This window comes from Stenella coeruleoalba (assembly GCF_951394435.1).
Source record: "Stenella coeruleoalba genome assembly, chromosome: 5".
NCBI classification, from domain to species: Eukaryota; Metazoa; Chordata; class Mammalia; order Artiodactyla; family Delphinidae; genus Stenella; species Stenella coeruleoalba.
The window spans coordinates 75,883,182-75,902,961 of record NC_137150.1 but is presented as its reverse complement, the minus strand read 5'-3'; the positions used below and the strand labels follow the sequence as shown (position 1 = coordinate 75,902,961).

General features: G+C 41.4%; 1 protein-coding gene across 2 annotated transcripts in view; it reads right to left on the bottom strand.

Moving 5' to 3' along the window:
* HACD2 (3-hydroxyacyl-CoA dehydratase 2) overlaps positions 1–19,661 on the bottom strand; it is a 93,112-nt gene extending 73,451 nt beyond the window's left edge. The window contains exons 1-2 of one of the 2 annotated variants that reach the window (XM_079922591.1): positions 19,436–19,661; positions 16,782–16,899 (exon numbers count right to left, since the gene is read on the bottom strand). In XM_079922591.1, the coding sequence (XP_079778717.1) occupies positions 16,782–16,899; positions 19,436–19,590 (273 nt within the window). In that variant the 5' untranslated portion in view covers positions 19,591–19,661. Of the gene's footprint in view, positions 1–16,781; positions 16,900–18,912; positions 19,030–19,435 lie in introns of those variants that run through there. The other variant, XM_079922592.1, reaches the window with a different exon arrangement.
* Between the last annotated feature and the right edge of the window lie 119 nt (positions 19,662–19,780).

Here is a 19,780-nt window from a genome sequence, read left to right as displayed (position 1 = left end):
AAGTGATGTAGCGGATCAAGAACCTAGATTTTATTCCTACTATACTGCTTTTTGTATCATTTCACTGTACATTAGTTATACCTGAAAAAGCTATAACTTGACAAGACTTAGCTCTATCTAAAAAATGCCTAGCGACTTCCCTGGTGGCTCAGTGGTTAACAATCTGCCTGCCGGGCTTCCCTGGTGGCACAGTGGTTGAGAGTCCACCTACTGATGCAGGGGACACGGGTTCGTGACCCGATCCGGGAAGATCCCACGTGCCGCAGAGCGGCTAGGCCCGTGAGCCATGGCCACTGAGCCTGCGTGTCTGGAGCCTGTGCAGTGAGAGGCCCATGTACTGCAAAAAAAAAAAAAAAAAAGGAATCTGCCTGCCAACGCAGGGGACATGAGTGCCAGCCCTGGCCTGGGAAGATCCCACATGTCACGGAGCAACTAAGCCCGTGCGCCACAACTACTGAGCCTACACTCTAGAGCCCGTGTGCCACAACTACTGAGCCCATGTGCCACAACTACTGAAGCCTGTGCACCTAGAGCCTGTGCTCCACAACAAGAGAAGCCACCACAGTGAGAAGACCGCACACCGCAATGAAGAGAAAAGCCCACACGCAGCAATGAGGACCCAATGCAGCCAAAAATAAATTAAAAATTAAAAAAAAATTAATTAAAAAAAAAAAGAATCCGCCTGCTAATGCAGGGGACACAGGTTCGATCCCTGATCCAGAAAGATCCCACATGCTGCAGAGCAACGAAGCCCATGTGCCATAACTACTGAGTCTGTGCTCTAGAGCCTGCGAGCCACAACTACTGAGCCTGCGTGCCACAACTACTGAAGCCCGTGTGCCTAGAGCCTGTGCTCTGCAACAAGAGAAGCCACTGCAGTGAGAAGCCCGCTCAATGCAATTAGAGAAAGCCTGTGTGCAGCAACAAAGACCCAACGCAACCAAAAATAAACAAAAAACAAACCAAAAAAAACCATGCCTAATAAGACTCTGTGCTCAAGTCTATGATTTCACTAAGTTTTTTCTGAAGGGAGGAGGATGGGGGTGGCTTGGATTAAAAAAAAAATCAAGCTGCACAAATATGTCGATAACTGATAAAAGAATTACCAGACTGCAAATCTTATATTTTTCAAAAGAAAACACTGCTAAGAATCTCAAATGTGTGAATATTACAAGATAAGCCAAACCTCCTGCTGCAAAGTTGAGGAAAACTAAGATACGTGCTGACTGAAATGAAATGGAATCAAAGACGAGTGATGAGCATCCTTTGAGACAAGACAGATGATAGTGCCTAGATAGAAAACCTATTCTATTCATGTATGTGGCAAGACATCCAGGCTGCTGATTTACAATAGGACACTGCAGGAAAGGATGGATAACCTTAAGGCCTATCATGTCTTCTTTGTGTGACAGAACAAATCTTAGTCCTATGAGACCCAATCTCCCCTTTTTAATCACATATTTTATAATGCCTCCTTTACTAAATATAAAATTCATAGATGATACAACTTACTTGCACAAAAATTAAAACAAATAAAGTGTCCTAACCAATATGTAAAGAAGAAATAAAAAGGTAGTAGTTTATTTAAAAAAATATGTATTTCCACAGATAAATGCTTGGGGACACAATGACATAATGAAGCAGTCAGATATATGTATCAACTTATGATGAATAAGTTTGGATTTAAAAATAAGAATACAAGAAAGCACTTTGGATAAGAAAAGGAAAATAAAAGAACAGAGGTACAGACCAACCCTAAAATAAAAACAGTATTAAGATAATAATGGACATAGGGGAGTAATCTTAACTGAAGTTAAAACAACACAGCAAGTAAATAACAAAGTAGAGAAAATGAGGAAGTACAACATTATCACAAATGAAGCTAGGTCTTATTTATTTGTAAGTGTGGTGTCAAAATAATCCCCTAGATTATGTCATGGGATAGGGTAGGAAGAAAGTATCACAGAAAACATCCTTCTGCTTTGAAATCCCACTGGGACATACAATCTGTGCCTGGTCTGTAAAAAGAACTTGGAAACAATATTCTCTGAATGGTGTGATAAGGAAAAGAAGATGGATTAGACAAAAAAACAGTAATGCAAGATGTGATAAAGTAGTTGTTTAACTGTGGATAGTTTTAGGAAAAAACTGAACTGTAGTGATTCAAAAAAAGGCAGTATAAAATATTATTAAAATAGTTATATTAAAGAAATCGAGGGGGCTTCCCTGGTGGGGCAGTGGTTAAGAATCTGCCTGCCAATGCAGGGGACACAGGTGCCAGCTCTGGTCCGGGAAGATCCCACATGTCGTGGAGCAATTAAGCCCGTGTGCCACAACTACTGAGCGTACGCTCTAGGGCCTGTGAACCACAACCACTGAAGCCTGTGCGCCTAGAGCCTGTGCTCCACAACAAGAGAAGCCACCACAATGAGAAGCCCATGCACCGCAACAAAGAGAAAAGCCCACACGCAGCAATGAAGACCCAGTGCAGCCAAAAATAAATTAAAAATTTTTTAAAATTTAATTAAAAAATAAATCTGCCTGCCAATGCAGGGGACACGGGTTCGATCCCTGGTCCAGGAAGATCCCACATGCTGCGGAGTGACTAAGCCCATAGGCCGTAACTAGTGAGCCTGTACTCTAGAGCCCATGGGCCCAACTGCTGAGCCCACGTGCCATGACTACTGAAGCTCACGCACCTAGAGTCCATGCTCCCCAACAAGAGAAGCCACTGCAATGAGAAGCCCATGCACCACAACGAAGAGTAGCCCCCACTTGCCGCAACAAGAGGAAGCCCGCACGCAGCAACGAAGACCCAATGCAGCCAAAAATAAATTAAATAAATGAATTCATTAAAAAAAAAAAGAAATTGAATGAGATCCCTGCATTTAACGAGTCTCCATTAATTTAAAGTCTGAACAGGAATCTCAATCTGTTCCATATTTTCAATCAAAAATTTCATTGCTTTTGCAGTTATAGCACTGTTGCACTGGAATCCTTTTCAACTAAATATGCAAGCTGAAAATGCTATAATGTTTAAAGAACAGAATGTGCAGAGTGAACAAATTACTCAATTATTTTGAGATGATACCTTTATTTCACTTAAGCTCCCTATTCATACCAACTGTGCTAGGTAGAATCCTAAAGATGATTCCCTAAGATTCTTGTACCTTGGTTATCCAATCAAACACTAAACAAGGTACCACAGGGCGGGAATTTTGCAAATGTAATTAAAGTCCAAAGTCAACTGATTTTAAGGCACAGAGATTATGTGGGTAGGCCTGATCCAACCAGGCCAGTCTTTTAAAAGCAGAGAGTTTTCTCCAGCTGGTGGCAGAAGAGGAACTCAAAGATATTCAAGGAACAAAAGATATTCAATATGCCATTTCTCACTTAGAAGATGGAGGAGGCCATGTGCAGGGACTGGAAAGCAGCCTCTAGGAGCTAGGAGTGACCTCCAGCTGATAGCTAGTAAGGAAATGGGACCTTAGACCTACAACCACAGGTTAAGTGGATTCTGTCAACAAGCTGAATAAGCTTAGAAGCAGACTCTTTCCCAGAGCCCCCAGATAGAAGCCAACCCAACTGGCACCTTAATGAGACCCTGAGCAGAGAACCCAGCCAAGCCCAGTTTCTGACTTATAGAACTGTGAGCTAATAAATGAGTGTGGTTTTAAGCCACTAAGTTTGTGGTATTTTGTCATGCAGCAAGAGAAAACTAAGACAATGACCTTCTTCTAACTTAATAAGCTTTTTGTTTAATTTCTCGTGAAGATTTTTAGTATGAATATGTACTACAAAACTATCAATTTATATTTGGAGAGGGATCAGCCCATGGTATATACAAAAGTCAGGGGGAATACAGACCTCCACTGGGTTGGACTGTCTCAGACAGCGCAGGACATCTACTTATAGCACCCCCATTCATTGTGGCAATCAAAATACCCTCTCAGTTTTCTAAATCGCACTCTAGAGGGGTCACACTGCTCTTGCTGAGATCTACTGAGAATTACTGAACTAAAATAAGCATACCTCATTCAGAAGACTTGCCATGTTCAAAATCTCCCTTGAAAATATGTCATCGTGCTAATGATCCAATGTCAGCTGCTAGGAGTGTTCACGCGGTTGAATGCTCCCCAATGTGTCTGCCACCCGTGTCTGTGTTCCCTGGGTGAGCCCCCCTTCCCCAGCCTCTCCAGGAGACCCCCCAAAGCCAGCAGGAGACTGGGGCATGAATGGAACTGGTAGAATTTGTACACAGGCAGCCAGGCTCCAGCGCTGGTGCTCTTAACCACTACATATATTGTTGATTTTGAGATCTGTGCCTTACAAACCATAAATATTCAGAACTTTGAGCAGTACATTTGCTTCTCTCCTGTGTCTGGAATGAGAGATAACCAGAAGTACAGATTTAGACTCATTCATGAGCAGTTTCTAATGGTTTAGCTGGATGGTCAGGGACTTGGAAGGAACAGGATTGGAAGATAGTGACAAGGAAAGTTGGGGAAGAAGTATGTGGATGGATCTCTTAGAATGGGCATAGACATTGAAAATATTTGTCTCACGTGAATGCTCACCAAATGGCATCTACTGTAAAGGAGACTCTTAATGATGGTGGACAAAATGATGGACACTATTAACGTCAACTAGACTCTTCCCAGCCATCCCAGTGTTTCCTCAATAGACCCATGAACAAATTGGACACGTTAACAAGAATGGAGGCTACGCACGGGCTCAACAACATGAACTTCCTCTTAGCAAGGCAGACCTGGTTAACCCTACTGCTGAGCGCCTAATCTGCCAACAGCCGAGATCAGAATTAAGTGCCCCATAAAGCATCATTTCCCAGGCGGACAGCACACAACCTGAGGGTAGGTCGATTACATGGGATTTCTTCCACCAAGGAGGGAGCAGACATTTGCCCTTACTGGAATAAACACATACTCTAGATATGGATTTGCCCTCCTTGCCCACAATGCCTCTGCCAGTGTCGCCATCTATGAACTCACAGGGTGCCTGATCTGCCATCATAGCATTCTACAAAGTATTGTGTCTGATCAAAGAACTCACTTCACAGCAAAAGAAATACATACATCAATGGGCTCAGGCCCACTGAATCATTTGCTCTTAACCACATATGCCATCACCCAGAAATGCCTGGCTTAGTTGAAAGGTAGAATGATTTACCGAAGACTCAGCTATGATGCCAACTGGGAGACAGCACCTTGAAAGAATAGGGTTCTGCCTTACAGGACGCAGTTTATACTTTGAATCACAGATGCTGTATTCCTCGTCACCGGATTACACAGGTCCAAGAATCAAGGGGAGGAAGTAGGAGTGGCTACTCTCACTATTATACCTATTAAGCCACCTAAAGAATTTCTGCCTTCCATCCTGGCAACTTTGAGCTCTACTTGTTTGGAGAGTTTAGTCTCCACAAGGTTACTGGTTGCACCAGGTGACAACAATGGTTCTACTGAATTGGAAGATTAGACTGGCATTTGGCATTTTGGGCTCCTTATTCATGCTACTGCACCAATAGGCAAAAAAAGGGGGTTTATCTATGGATGGAGTGGTCAATCCTGATTGCCAAGGGGATATCATGTTGCCATACACAATCGAGGCAAAGCGGACTATGTATGGAAGCCAGGGGGTTCTGAGGCACCTCTTAGCATTTCCAGTAGTAAACGTTAATGGAAAACTACAGCAACCAAAAAGAGGCAGAATGACTAAGGACTCAGACCCCTTGGGAATGAAGGTTTGGGTCACTGCTGTGGGTAAGGGAAATATGGAATGGGTAGTAGAAGAAGGAAGTCACAGGTATCAACTATAACCTCATGACCAATTACAGAAAGAAAAACTGCAAAAAAAAAAAAAAAAAAGCAGTAAACATCTCTCTCTTGAACACTTTCCATTTCCACCCAGTGGCAATAAGCTCATTTTAGTTTCAAAATTCAACCTCAATGTTGAATGTCATCTTTCACAATAGGTTACTTCGAAACATCTTTTTTGTAAAAGTTTCTAAGATTTGCACTAAGGAAATTAATTTTGTAAGTTACCAACAAGTTTGTTCAGTTTCATTTTTTAAAAAGACTTCCATTTTTTAACGAGTAGTTTTAGGTTCACAGCAAAACTGAGAGGAAGGTACAGAGCTCTCCCATTTACCCCCTGCCCCCCACTCAAGCACAGCCTCCCCACTATCAAAATCCCCAACCAGCGTGGTATGTTTGTTACAACTGATGGACCTGTACTGACATATCACTGTCACTCGAAGTCCGTAGCTGAGGGTTCAATGTTGCTGTTATACCTTCTATGGGCTTGGACAAATGTATAATGACATGTACCCACCGTTACAGTATCATACAGAGTAGTTTCACTGCCGTAAAAATCCTCTGTGCTGTGTCTATTCACCCTTAAGTTTCATTTTTAATCCAAGGTAAAATAACAAAGTCCAAAAAAGAGTAACAAGTCTCAAGAGGAATACGAACCCAAGCAGCTTTAGTTCATGGATTTAACATCATTCAGCTATAGTAAGTCCCAATTTCTGTCTTTCAATTCAAAATTCCACATTCTTGGAGAAAAGTCTGACCAGCCCAGTTTGGGCCAGGTGTGCAACCCTGGATCAGCGAGCTATGGCCTGACAGGCAGAGTCAGGGGTAGAGATGCAGCTGGTATGGGTCTAGTGGTAGAACTGCGAAAATTTCCAGAGAATAAAACCCCCTGAGCTGGGCAGCTCCACAAAGCATGTCTACTACACTCATGTTATGGAGAGGTCTAGAACTAATTTGGGTTATGTTTACCAGTATTTGGTTAGTTTTGAAAATTATATTTATGATTTCATCTTTTCTTCTTAAACCTTACCTATATAATAACATGTAGCCTTGAAAGACATCGATATGTTATCAGCAGTTATCATTAGCTTATGACCGACATGTTTTTTCTTCTTTATGTATATCTGGGTTTTGCTACAATGAATATATAGCACTTATGTTATAGATGATTATGATTAGAGGCAAACACCTTTCCCCTCTCCTCTGGCTTCATGAGAAGGCTTTTCTTCCAAATATTTCTGGTCTCTCTCCACCCATTAATCACTTTACTTGGGAAAGGAAGGATGACGCATCTGATCAGTAAATTGGCAAGAATGGGGCATGCGTACCTCAGCTCCACCCTAGGGCTTCCACAGAGAACCCCAAGCTCTCTGGTTTTCTCCATGCTGCCCTGGCCCTTGCTGCCTGGGGGAGGCAGAGTCTACCTCTGGAGTTCAGTTAGCAAACCTGCCTGACTTGCACACTAACACACAGCCTCCCGCTAGGCCTTTATCACTAATAAAGGTGATTTTTAGGGTCCTTATACAATTTGAGTTATTTCCCAATGTTCAGAACATAAGCAAGAAAAAGACGGTATTTAGTGCACTCTCTCAAAGGTTTCAATCCAAACATGTTTTCAAAATCCTTTTATATCCATTTTTGAAGGAGGAAATAGGTGAAATTTCCTTAATCACTGTTACTTTTTCTTTCACTTAGTCTGACCTTTTTTGCTGTATTTGGCTCTATAATTTATTAATTCATTATCTGCTTTATTTTCATATTCTGACTGTGAAATGTTGAAGCCCCACAGCACTTAGAACTGGAAAAAAAGTGTTAAGGTCATCTAATCCAGAATATTCATTACAGAGAGGTTGAGACCAAGTGGCACAGCCAAGTCTTAGTACCCAAATTTCTTGTCTCCAGTGTTCTTTTACATATACTGTGACACTTCTCAAGTACAATTCTATTTTTACTTCTTTAGCCATTTCTGCCAGCTTTTCTATGATAATCATTCAGCCATTAATAAATTCCACCAACATGTGTCTACCATGTTCCTTCTGCGTGACAAATTGTAAATGCGGCAAGTTTCTCTTTGGCTTCTGCTCTGAAATCAACTTTATCTTAAGCAGGATGGTCCTGTTTTTCTTGTACGCTTGATCGTGGAAGGCTGGTTTGTCCTTTAGTAAGCTTACGTCAGTCTTTTACAGGCAACAGATTGTTGAATTTTGCTTTTTAAACGAGTAACCACCATCCTACCTTTTTACTTTGATAAAATTAATGAGTCTACTTGCAAAGACATCAGAAACAATGCATTTGTGTGTAGTCAATCATCCTATAAGTTTATTGTTACTGCTACTGTCTTTTTAATTTAACAGATGTAAAATTCTGTACTTCACTTTAAATCAAAAGATAACCTATCTAAGCTATTTTCTTCTTTTTTCAAAGAACTTTTTTAAAAAATAAATTTATTTATTTATTTTATTTTTGGCTGCATTGGGTCTTTGCTGTGTGTGGGCTTTCTTTAGTTGCAGTGAGCGGGGGCTACTCTTCGTTGTGGTGTGTGGGCTTCTCATTGCTGTGGCTTCTCTTGTTGCGGAGCACCTGCTCCAGGTGTGTGGGCTTCAGTAGTTGTGGCCCATGGGGCTCAGTTGCTCCGCAGCATGTGGGATCTTCCCAGACCAGGGCTTGAACCCGCGTCCCCTGCCTTAGCAGGTGGATTCTTTTTTTTTTTTTTTTTTTGTGGTACGCGGGCCTCTCACTGTTGTGGCCTTTCCCGTTGCGGAGCACAGGCTCCGGACGCGCAGGCTCAGCGGCCATAGCTCACGGGCCCAGCCGCTCTGCAGCATGTGGGATCTTCCCGGACCGGGGCATGAACCCGTGTCCCCTGCATCGGCATGTGGACCTCCAACCACTGCGCCACCAGGGAAGCCCAGCAGGTGGATTCTTAACCACTGTGCCTCCAGGGAAGCCCTCAAAGAACGTTTAAATCTTATTTTCCTAATTCATTTTTGTTTTCTATTATACTTTATTACATATTTATTACATATTATATCTTTCCTTTTTAATTTAAAGATTCACAAAGTGATATATATGTAAATGCACACTAAAGTATATAGAAGAAAAAGCAGAAATTCCCTTGTATTCCCCCCAAATACCACATCCGTCCTCAGAGGTAAGCGCAGTAACAGTTTGATATGCACCCTTCCATACCTTTTCCAATATCTGCAATTTGCTTTTTTTTCTTTTGATTTTCCTAACCTGAAAACATCACCATATTTTAATAATTATTCTCATTACTTTTGTCTTATGAATTAAAAAGTTTATAAACTCTGTTGTGACCTAAAATTTACATCACAAGGTTTGTGTTCCTTTGCTTTCCCTCCTTCCCACTTCGTTCTACCCTGGGAGAATCTGAAATATTTTATGAAATTACATGTGGATACCTTGCAATCTGTATGACGGTCTAAAGCTATGCTGTCAACGCAGTAGTCACTAGCCACATGTGCCTATTTAAATTTCAGTTAAAAGTAAATAAAACTAAAAACTCAAGATTTTTAGTCTCACCTGCCCCATGGGCTCAACAGCGGCTAGTATATCAGACAGCACAGATTTGGAATATTATCGTTGCAGAAAGTTCTTCTGCACAGTGCTAGTCTAAAGAATTGGTTAATTTTATTGGACTTCCCTGGCGGCACAGTGGTTAACAATCCGTCTGCCAAGGTCAGGGACACGGGTTTGAGCCCTGGTCCAGGAAGATCCCACATGCTGCAGAGCAACTAGGCCCGTGTGCCACAACTACTGAAGCCCGCACGCCTAGAGCCCATGCTCCACAAGAGAAGCCACTGCAATGAGAAGCCCGTGCATCGCAACAAAGAGTAGCCCCTGCTCGCCACAACTAGAGAAAGCCTGCATGCAGCAGTGAAGACCCAATGCAGCCAAAAATAAATAAATAAAAAATAACTTTATTAAAAAAAATTGGTTAATTTTATTTACTTATATATCAGTTAAAAACCCTTTGATAATGTTTTTTCAAAGTTCTATTATTTTGGTAGGTGTTTTCAAAATGTCTCCATCTGTAGGAAATTGCATGGTCTGTTATTCAGGAACCTAATGCTGTCTCCTAGCTTCATATGAATCTTTTTATTTTTCAAAGTCTAACGTCCCAAGTTGTTTTACCATTACATTTTAAGATCTCTTCTCTGCTAGAAATCACTTATCTTTCTTTTAAGTTTAAAAATTTAACAAATAGGTGCCCAGGAAGGGAAGGGATTTTTTTTCTTGAAAAACAGTGCCTATGTACAACTCCATATACTCTCAATAACCGTACTGAGAGGGGCTTTCCGTTCTGAATAGTTTTCTAGAATTTTTCCTGATTGTCTTTGAGTTATACTTTCCAATCTTTTCTACTTCTGGTAGCCGTACTTTTTGACAGGTTGTATACTCTCATTCTGTTTTCTAGATACCTTGGTTCTACTATACTATTCATCTGTTAAGTTTCACTACTTTCCTGTATATTTTGTTTTTCTGTTTTATTGATAATTAATTAGCTAGTCCACCAACACATAATATCTCTGATATGCCTGGCACTATGTATTTTGTAATGTTCTTTTTGACATTCAAATAGTACACTCTGAACAGTCCCAATGGTTTCTGCTCTGTAATCTGTTTTAGCTGAGACTATAACTAGGAACTCCTGCCTTTCTTGAATCTTCAGTATCACTTATTTCTCTGCACTGTGGCCTGCTTCCTGCCCTGAACCGCCACCATTGACATTTTTAGTTCTCTTTAAAAAAAAAATTTTAGCACACTCTTTTCTATAGCCAATACCTATCTTCTCTGAATACCGTATCAATTTGCTTCTATTTGCTTGAGTTGTTAAGCAGTGAGGCCTGTGTGGGTGGACTCCTGTTTCCCACAGTCTCCCTCTTCCCTTCTAATGTTGTGACACTTATTAATTATACCCAAGTTCTATTTCCCTCTGGTTTTCACACTGTTTCTGAAGCTGGTTTGTCTGGGTTTGCTGTCATTCCTGTTTGTGTCAGATAGCTCTACTATGACTTGCTCTGCTAGCTTTTCAGAAGTCTCTTTTAGAGGGCTGGTTTCTCAAAACAAGTCCTCAGAATAAAGTTAGTCTAAAATGTGCATATAGCTTGTGTTTCAGAAGTTCCTTTTTAAAATTACTGAGAAATTAGCATGTTTCCAAAAGGAAGAAAAATATTACAGATGATGGTTATGTCCCCAGATGAGTTCAGAAAGGCAAAGTTAATATATAACGTGCCTAAAGTATTAGTAATATCACAGAACCCAACCACCTAGTATCTCTGTGGGAAAAAATCATCCAGTAGTTGAGGCAAAAAGACAAAAACTGGCAGGGAGATAAGATGGGAGCCCTCTTCCTACAAATTCTTAAGATTTTGCTATATTTTAGAGAAATATCCAAAATCAGTTTCCTATTATTTCATTAAAGGATCTGAGGAGAGTTGTGATGTGAGGCATGAGAATTAGACCAGAATACAGAGATGGGGCTTAGAAAACAACAAAAGCTATCTTCTCTCCTTCACTGCTTCTCCAGAACCAGTTCTGCCATTTCAGACCCAGTCCTAAATCAACTCTAGGAAAAGATAACAAATGACACTATTTTTCTTTATTTTATTTTATTTTTCGGTAGATAAGAGGGTTCCAAGCATTAGACGGAGATGGAAGAGAATAAGAAGGAAAGGAGGTGCCTGTGGTCCATTAGATATTCCAAGATGGACAGTGGCAGGTAAATGATATTGAATACATGTACTGATGTACATGTGTTGAAGATGGTCTGTATTAGTCTCAACAATTAATGTCTCTGCAGAGCAGTCCTTAACCTACTGGAATCCTCACTGTCAATCACAGAGGCACATCCAATTACGAGTATTTGAAAATGTCTTTGCTGCAATTACATTCTTATGTTAACTAAATATATTTAGAAATCCAAATTCTCTTAGAAATAATTTTAAAGCGCCATAATGTAGGATCTTTAATTTCTAAACTTTAACTCAGTTCTTAACAAAGCTGGAAAGATAGTCTGTCCTTATCCATGAACATCATGGACCCGAAAAAAAGAATAAAGTAAAAAGAAAATTTATCCGGCTCATTATAGATGAACAGCATTTTTTTTTTTTTTTTTGCGGCACGCGGGCCTCTCACTGTTCTGGCCTCTCCCATTGCGGAGCACAGGTTCCGGACGCGCAGGCTCAGCGGCCATGGCTCATGGGCCTAGCCGCTCCGCGGCACGTGGGATCTTCCCGGACCGGGGCACGAACCCGCGTCCCCTGCATCAGCAGGCGGACTCTCAACCACTGCGCCACCAGGGAAGCCCCTGAACGGCATTTTTTAAAAATTGAGATATAATTCACATATCACAAAATTCACTTATTTAAAGTGTACATTCAGTGATTTTTAGTTATGTTCCCAAGGTTGTGCAACCATACCACCATCTAATTCAAGAATATTTTCATCACCTTAAAAGGAAATCCTGTACCCATTAGCAGTCCCTCCCCATTCTCTCCTCCCCACAGCCCCTGGCAACCATTAATCTACTTTCTGTCTCTATGATTTGCCTATTTTGGACATTTTGTATAAATGGAATCAAACAACACATGGCTTTTTGTTTCTGGCTTCTTTCACAAAGCATGTTTTCAAGATTCATCCATGTTATAACAAGTACCAGTAATTCACTCATTTTATGGTATGGAGATATATTTTATTTATCTATGAATGGCATTTTAAAAATATACTTTTGCTACCTATGTTAATTAGCTCTCAGATTCAACTCAAGACACATTGTAGTTATTCACACACTGATCCCTTGGCCCACAAAGTTATCAGTATTTTACTTTCTAACAATTTATAAATCATCTCATGCCTTACCATCTTCACTGTATTGCGTCTCATTACTTTGGTAAATACTTCTTGGACTTAATGCCTAGCACCACTTTTCTATAAATTGTCCCTTCCCTCCAACTTCTATATGGTTAATGTGACCCTACTCTTGTCTACAGGTCCAGGAATAAGCACCTGATTCAAGCTGGACATATATAGGCCCTTTGCTAGGAATATGGAAATGGAAATAATATTGTTTTTAATTAGCTGCTCTCGATTGCAGAAACTACAATCTCAGGAGTTTTCTGTTACCATTGTCTGCCACACAGACTAAGAAACCAAAAACAAAACCCAGTCTGCAAGAAGAGAAGAATCAGAGAAAAAGAGAGAGAGACAATAGTAGAGATAAGAGACAGAGCAAGACCTCCTGGGTTCCCTGTGGTGCTCCAGTCCCAGATTCCAGGCCATTCCTAAAGCCCAGCTGCATCCCCACCCTTGGATTCCATGGGACATACTATACACTTATAATAAATTCCCCTTACAGTTTAAGTCAGTTTCTATAATCTCCAGCCAAGAGTCCTAACATAGTCATCTACCCAGTAGGATTTTAATGTCTTTACTAGCAAGGGCTCAACCTCCATGGCACCCATTACAGTGACTCAAACACATACTTATTTAACTATCACCTGTGGAATGTTTTGAAAAACTATCTATAAAAATTACTCAAGACATTCTTGGATACGTATGTGGAAAAAAATTAGGATTTCTGTCTACTTTATTAAAAAGCTATATTATTGGGACTTCCCTGGTGGTCCAGTGGCTAAGCTTCCATGCTCCCAACGTAGGGGCCCAGGATCAATCCCTGGTCAGGGAACTAGATCCCGCATGCCGCAACTAAAGGTCCCACATGCCGCAACTAAAGGTCCCGCATACCGTAACTAAAGGTCCTGAATGCTGCAACAACAACAGAAAGATTCTGCATGCCACAATGAAGATCCCGCACACAGCAATGGAGATCCTGTCTGCCGCCGCAACTAAGACCTGGTGCAGCCAAAGAAATAATTTTTTTTTTTTTTTTTTTTTTTGCAGTACGCAGGCCTCTCACTGTTGTGGCCTCTCCCGTTGCGGAGCATAGGCTCTGGACGCACAGGCTCAGCGGCCATGGCTCACGGGCCCAGCCGCTCTGCGGCATGTGGGATCTTCCCGGACCGGGGCATGAACCTGCGTCCCCTGCATCGGCAGGCGGACTCTCAACCACTGCGCCACCAGGGAAGCCCCAGAAATAAATATTTTTTTAAAAAGCTATATTATTGTATCACAAACTCAATATATCTTTGCACCCATTTTGCAAAAAATCATTTAATTTCCTCAGAAAGTCTTTCTGTATTACACTACTACATGCCCATTTACACTTGCTTAGTAAATGTTTTATATTTTTAAAAAGCAAAGTGTTATATTTTCCTAAGAAGATTTGAAGTTTCTTGACAACAAGTAATCTCTATTTCCTCTTAAAGCAAATTCCCACAGAACCTACTAAAGAATAATCACACAGATTACTATTCAGAATATTCATGCAGAGATATAAGTGAGCAGCTGACCTCCCTGGACTCATTTTTTCCTCCTATAAACACGGTTTATTGTCAAGCACGAATAATTTCCATAAGGACAACTTATCTGTAATTAAACAACACTAAGCACATTATTATACTATGTAGGTTAGGTAGGCAATAAAACATTCCTTAATGGACGGCTCAGGAGATGCAGCTCTAGCAAGCCTGCTCTCTTGTCTCAGGTTGAGGGGTCTACTGCCATCACTGCCATCTACAAAGCTAATTCTCTGCACATCCCAGGGAGTCTTCATTCATTTTGCAGAGTTCTTTTCCCAAAATCAAATCCAGGATTTGTCACCTAATTGGGTCTTAGTGGGGATAACAGAGATAAAACCAGAACTCCAAAATATTTTCTTAAATCCCTATTAAAAATTTTATAGGGATAAATGCGCTAATCCCTCCAAGTCTAAGATCTGGTTCCTGAGTAGATTTTGCATCACACTATTTAATGTCACAACCTTCCCTAAGATATCCTTAAATTTTAAAAATTATACCTCTAATATTACCAAGTCTTACAGAGATAGAATCCCCTTTAAATTAGTAAATTATTGAAGTATTCCAGTTGGATACAACTTACTATATCAAGCACTCAGGCAGTTTCTGATGGTCTTGACTCCAAACTTGGTTCTCTGTAGCTTGAGAACTGTGCTGGCCAAAGCTCTGACAGACAGGTGATACTTATTTACTACTGCCCCTTTCCCCCCAAAATTTAAGCCTCTAAGTTTACAATATGGCCCACACAAGGATTTGCTAGTCTCCTCAAACTCAAACTGTTAGGGCAGAAAGGAACTTTACAAATCTACTTCAAACTAATTATTTTACAAATGAGAAAACAAGGTGGACAAGAGATAAATGACTCGCCCAAATTCACAAAGTAAGTTGGTAAAACCAGCATGCTTAGAATAAGGGCACTCAGCCTCCAGCTGTACGTTCATTTCATCATACCATCTAACTTAAACATATAAGTATGGACAGTATTGAAATCTCTCTGCTTTCTGGGAGAAAAAAACCCAAAACCTACAACTTTCTGCTTTCAGAAATGAGGGTGAGGGCTTCCCTGGTGGCGCAGTGGTTAAGAATCCGCCTGCCAATGCAGGGGACAGGGGTTCGAGCCCTGGTCCTGGAAGATCCCACATGCCGTGGAGCAACTAAGCTCGTGTGCCACAACTACAGAGCCCGCGCTCTAGAGTCTGTGAGCCACAACTACTGAGCCCGCATGCTGCAAATACTGAAGCCCACATGCTGCAACTACTGAAGCCCATGCATCCTAGAGCCCGTGCTCCTCAACAAGAGAAGCCACTGCGATGATAAGGCCACACATCACAACGAAGAGTAGCCCCCAGCCTGCCCGCAGCAACGAAGACCCAACGCAGCCAAATATAAGTAAATAAACTAATTAAAAAAAAAAAAAGAGGGTGAGAGGTTGAGGTAACATCTCATTTCATGGAGATAAATGGTCTTTTCTTAAACAGCCTTCCAAATGTCATGATGGGCTTGGCCTAAAGGCTAGGTAAAATGAAACTGAATATCAGATCTTCTCTGCAACCCGAAAATTTTTCACCATAATGAACTATGGCAGCTATGGTGTGTGCCCAAAGCTACCTCATTCCCCCTTTTCCATTAACGAAGTCTACAGTCCCTTGGCCAGAAGTATGGGCATGTGTCCTAGATCTGACTAATCAAGTATTTCACATCACTGGCAAGAGTGATTGGTCTAGGTAAGACCAACCAGAAACCTTCCCTAACGCTGAAAAAATAAGCTCTCTCCCACCAGGTGGAGAAGGCAATCTGCAGTAGGAGAGCCTAAGACTAATATTCAAAGAGAAATAGAGAGAAGCAGTGATGAGAGATGGAAAGAGAGTGCTGCAACATCAAATCCTTGGTTCTCATTCCCAAGCTGGTTCCTTTGATTTTGTAAGTTAACCCTATTATCTTTATCAACTACAGAAGCCAATAAATTTCCTTTTGCTTAAAATAATTTGAATTGCAAGTCAAAAATCCTATCATATACTTACCCCAGAAGACAGGACTGGATATATATATTACCCTTAATACAGGGAAATTAATAAACTATTGTTTAAAAAGGTTTTTGGAGGCTTTTAAACAGGCTCTACTATTTCTTATATTTATCATTCCTGACATCCTACACTCACCAACTTCACTGTTCCCATTATATGCCCGGTCCCTGTAAGTATCTGAGTTTGCTAACACTTCCCTAGGAAGTCCCTAGAATTTTTAAAAATCCTAATATAAGCTTGTTTCATTTGATTGCCAATAAAAGTTAAATGTAAAATATATTCCAGGTAATACAAGTTAAATGAGATCTTATTTATGTAGAATGTCAAAAAGATAAACCAGGTATCAACATTATACACGGCGTTCTACGAGGCAAGTTTTCAACATTTAAAGCAAATCCAGCAGAAACATGGCTACTTCAATATAATTTAGTAGCTTGTTTTTAATTTTAAAACAACAGAAATCAACAACAACAAATCTCAGGACCCACCTCCAATAAGGCTCCAGTTTGGAAGAATTTCAAAGGCTTTTCAATGGAATAATAAAGGCTATGATAGCTACCCTTAGCCAGGTATGCTCTGACCAGACCAACAGCTATAACGAGCCACCTAAGAAAAAAGAGCAATCAGAAGAAAAAAAAAAAGTAAGTAGGATTATAATAGAAAGATGTGGCAATCATAGATATTACTAAAGGTGACCTCAAGATCTGTGTCCTAGGTTTATCGATTATCACTCTCAAACGCTAAGCTGTATGTAATGCACAGAAATGTTGCACCTCCAGCAGCACCCTACGAAGAGTGCTTTTTGCAAAAGCACAGTGGCACCTCACCCATCTGGAGCTCAGCTTTTTGGCAACCTTGCCCGTTGAGAACAAGACCAAAAGGAGGGAAATAAGCTAAATTGGTCCTTGAGCAGCTACATTAGGTGCCAGGAAGTCCAAGACAAGAGAAAAAAACTATTAAAGGAAAATTTTAAATGCCCTGTGCAGTTAAAGGGTCTGTAGTAACAACAGGGTGGAGAGATGTTTTAAACTATTTTTAGAAGTATCTCATTGAACATACCCCTACCTTAAAATCTATTCTTTTAAAAGACTGCAAATGACATATGAATAAATGGTTTGTTTTTTAAAAAGAATAAAAGGTTTTTAAGCTGAGATTCCCAAAATCAATTTAGTAAAGAAAGCCAGATCAATACAAAACACAAAACAGGGAAGCACTTAGGCATATGGCTCTGAACTCTACATTTCTGTTCTACTGTCCTCCAAAATAAATTTCTCAGGCCTTGTAGTTTTTTATTTGTTAAGTTCCATAATTAAATGAGGTATATCACTATTAAGGTGTGTCTCCTTGAAGGTGCTAACAGATTTATTTATGTGTAAAATCTTAACTAAGCAGTGGGGTATGTGGTCTATGTTATTTCTAGAAACTATCATACAAATACATCGAACAAGAGTTTGTAAAAAAAAAAAAAAAGAAATGAATTCCTTAATGGTGTAACTGGTTCAGCATTTTCAGTAGCCTAGAAAAAAAGCTTACTTTACTCTCATATCCCCAACTTTTCTTCTGGTTTAAGATACCACTCCTTACCCTCCACCCCATTCTCTATGTTCATGGTTCAGGAATAAAGGCTTCTTTTCGTCTTCCCCAATGTATCTTAAAATCCCTCTTCAGTACAATGCTCTCATCAAAGCCCTTGCTAAGATGACAAGAATTTTTATATATAAATACACACATATGCACTGATGAATATTCTTTTAAAATCATTCTGTGACCATTTATGTGATAAAGAAAACGTGCATCTGTAATATGGCTTCTAAACCCAGAACTACTACTAACAAGTTCTGTGACCTCAAGTCAAGCAAGTCACAACTTCTCTGAGCCTAGGTTTCAATACTGGCTATTTCTAATACTAGCCATAAAGCCTATGATCCTCTCAAGATGTGTTTGCGTGTGTGTGTGTGAAAAAAGCAAGGTGCTGAAATGCTAATCATTAGCATTCATATTTTTAAAATACCTATGTACACATATTTGCTTGTATCAGTATCTGAAACATAAACAAAATTATCTGCCTTCCAGGGAGGAAATCTGGATGGAAGGGAAGGTAGAGGGAAGATTTTCACTGTATGCCGGTGCATACATTTTCAATTTTGCACCTGGCCAATGTATTATCTATTTTAAAAATAAATAAAACTGGATGTTCATTATACAGTTCTTTCAACTTTTCTATATGTTTGAAAATTTTCATAATAAAATGTTAAGAATTTTTTTTTACAAATTTATAAAATTTAAAAATATATAACAGTCTGATCCTGTGATCCTTGTCATCAAAAATAATGGGGTCAGAGAATTAGAGGAATCTTGGAGATCACCTAGCTCAACTCTTTAGTTTTTACAGATGAAAAAACGGATGTCTTGAGAAATAAAATGATTTATCCAAGGTCACACAGTTAGTGTCATAACTACAACTAAAAACTCGCTGCGACAAGGGATGGACTGAAATAAAGGAGAAACAAGAGGGGGTAAAATCTGTTTCCAGGGTCTATTACGCTTCTCCCCAGTAACTCTGCCTTCCATCTCTAGTGTCTTCCCCACCTCAATCCATCCTACAAAGTCTAAACTCACCTAAAGCACAGGACTGCTCATGTCACTGGGCAAAAACTTTGAACGCTGTTCCACTACCTTTCCCATTAAAGTTCATCCTGGATTTTGAAAACAGCCGCCGAGATAAATGGTCAACTCTGCAGACACAGCTCCCTCCACTCCCTTTGGGGAGAACAGCTCGCCATTCGTGACTTGCCGCCTGGGCTCTCAGCGCTGCAGGATCGCCCGGCACAACGCCCCTCAGACATGGACGTGTGGCTAGCCCATACGTCCTCCCAAGGCCCTCCGGACCAGCGCCTGGGCAGCCTCCCCCGAGCCCCCTTGGAGCACTGGAACTCCAGCTCGGTACCTGGGAACTTGCTCGACCCCCAGCAAACACCCAGGCGGATTCAGCCTCGACTGCCCCCGGAGCCCAGGTGCCGGGGACCGGACTCCCGCCACCGGGGCTGCGCTGCGCGCGGCGGGCCAGCCGGGCCGCTCCTCCTGCCGCAGAGCCCCCTCCCCGGCCAGACTCTCTCCCCGCCTTCCCGAGCCCCAGCCTCACCCCGCGGTCATCACCACATTGTAGATGACCAGGTACGCCGTGGCCAGAGGCCCCGGGCCCTTTTTCTTTCGCGAGCCGCTGGCTTCGCCGGCCCCGGCCCGGGCCCCGCCGCCCCCATTCCCTTTCGTCGCTGCAGTCGCCGCGGCTGCCGCCATATCAAACGCCGGGAGCACGCTCTCCTCGCGCGAACACCTCCGCCCAGACTGGCCACTGCGAGCGGGGTGGTGGGAAGGACAAGGGAGAGGCGGGGCCGAGGCCGCGGGGCGGAGCCAGGGACAGCGCCCACGGCTGCCGCCATCTTGGAGGAGGGCAAAGACGCTCCCGGCCCTCCCGCCCCTCCGCTCG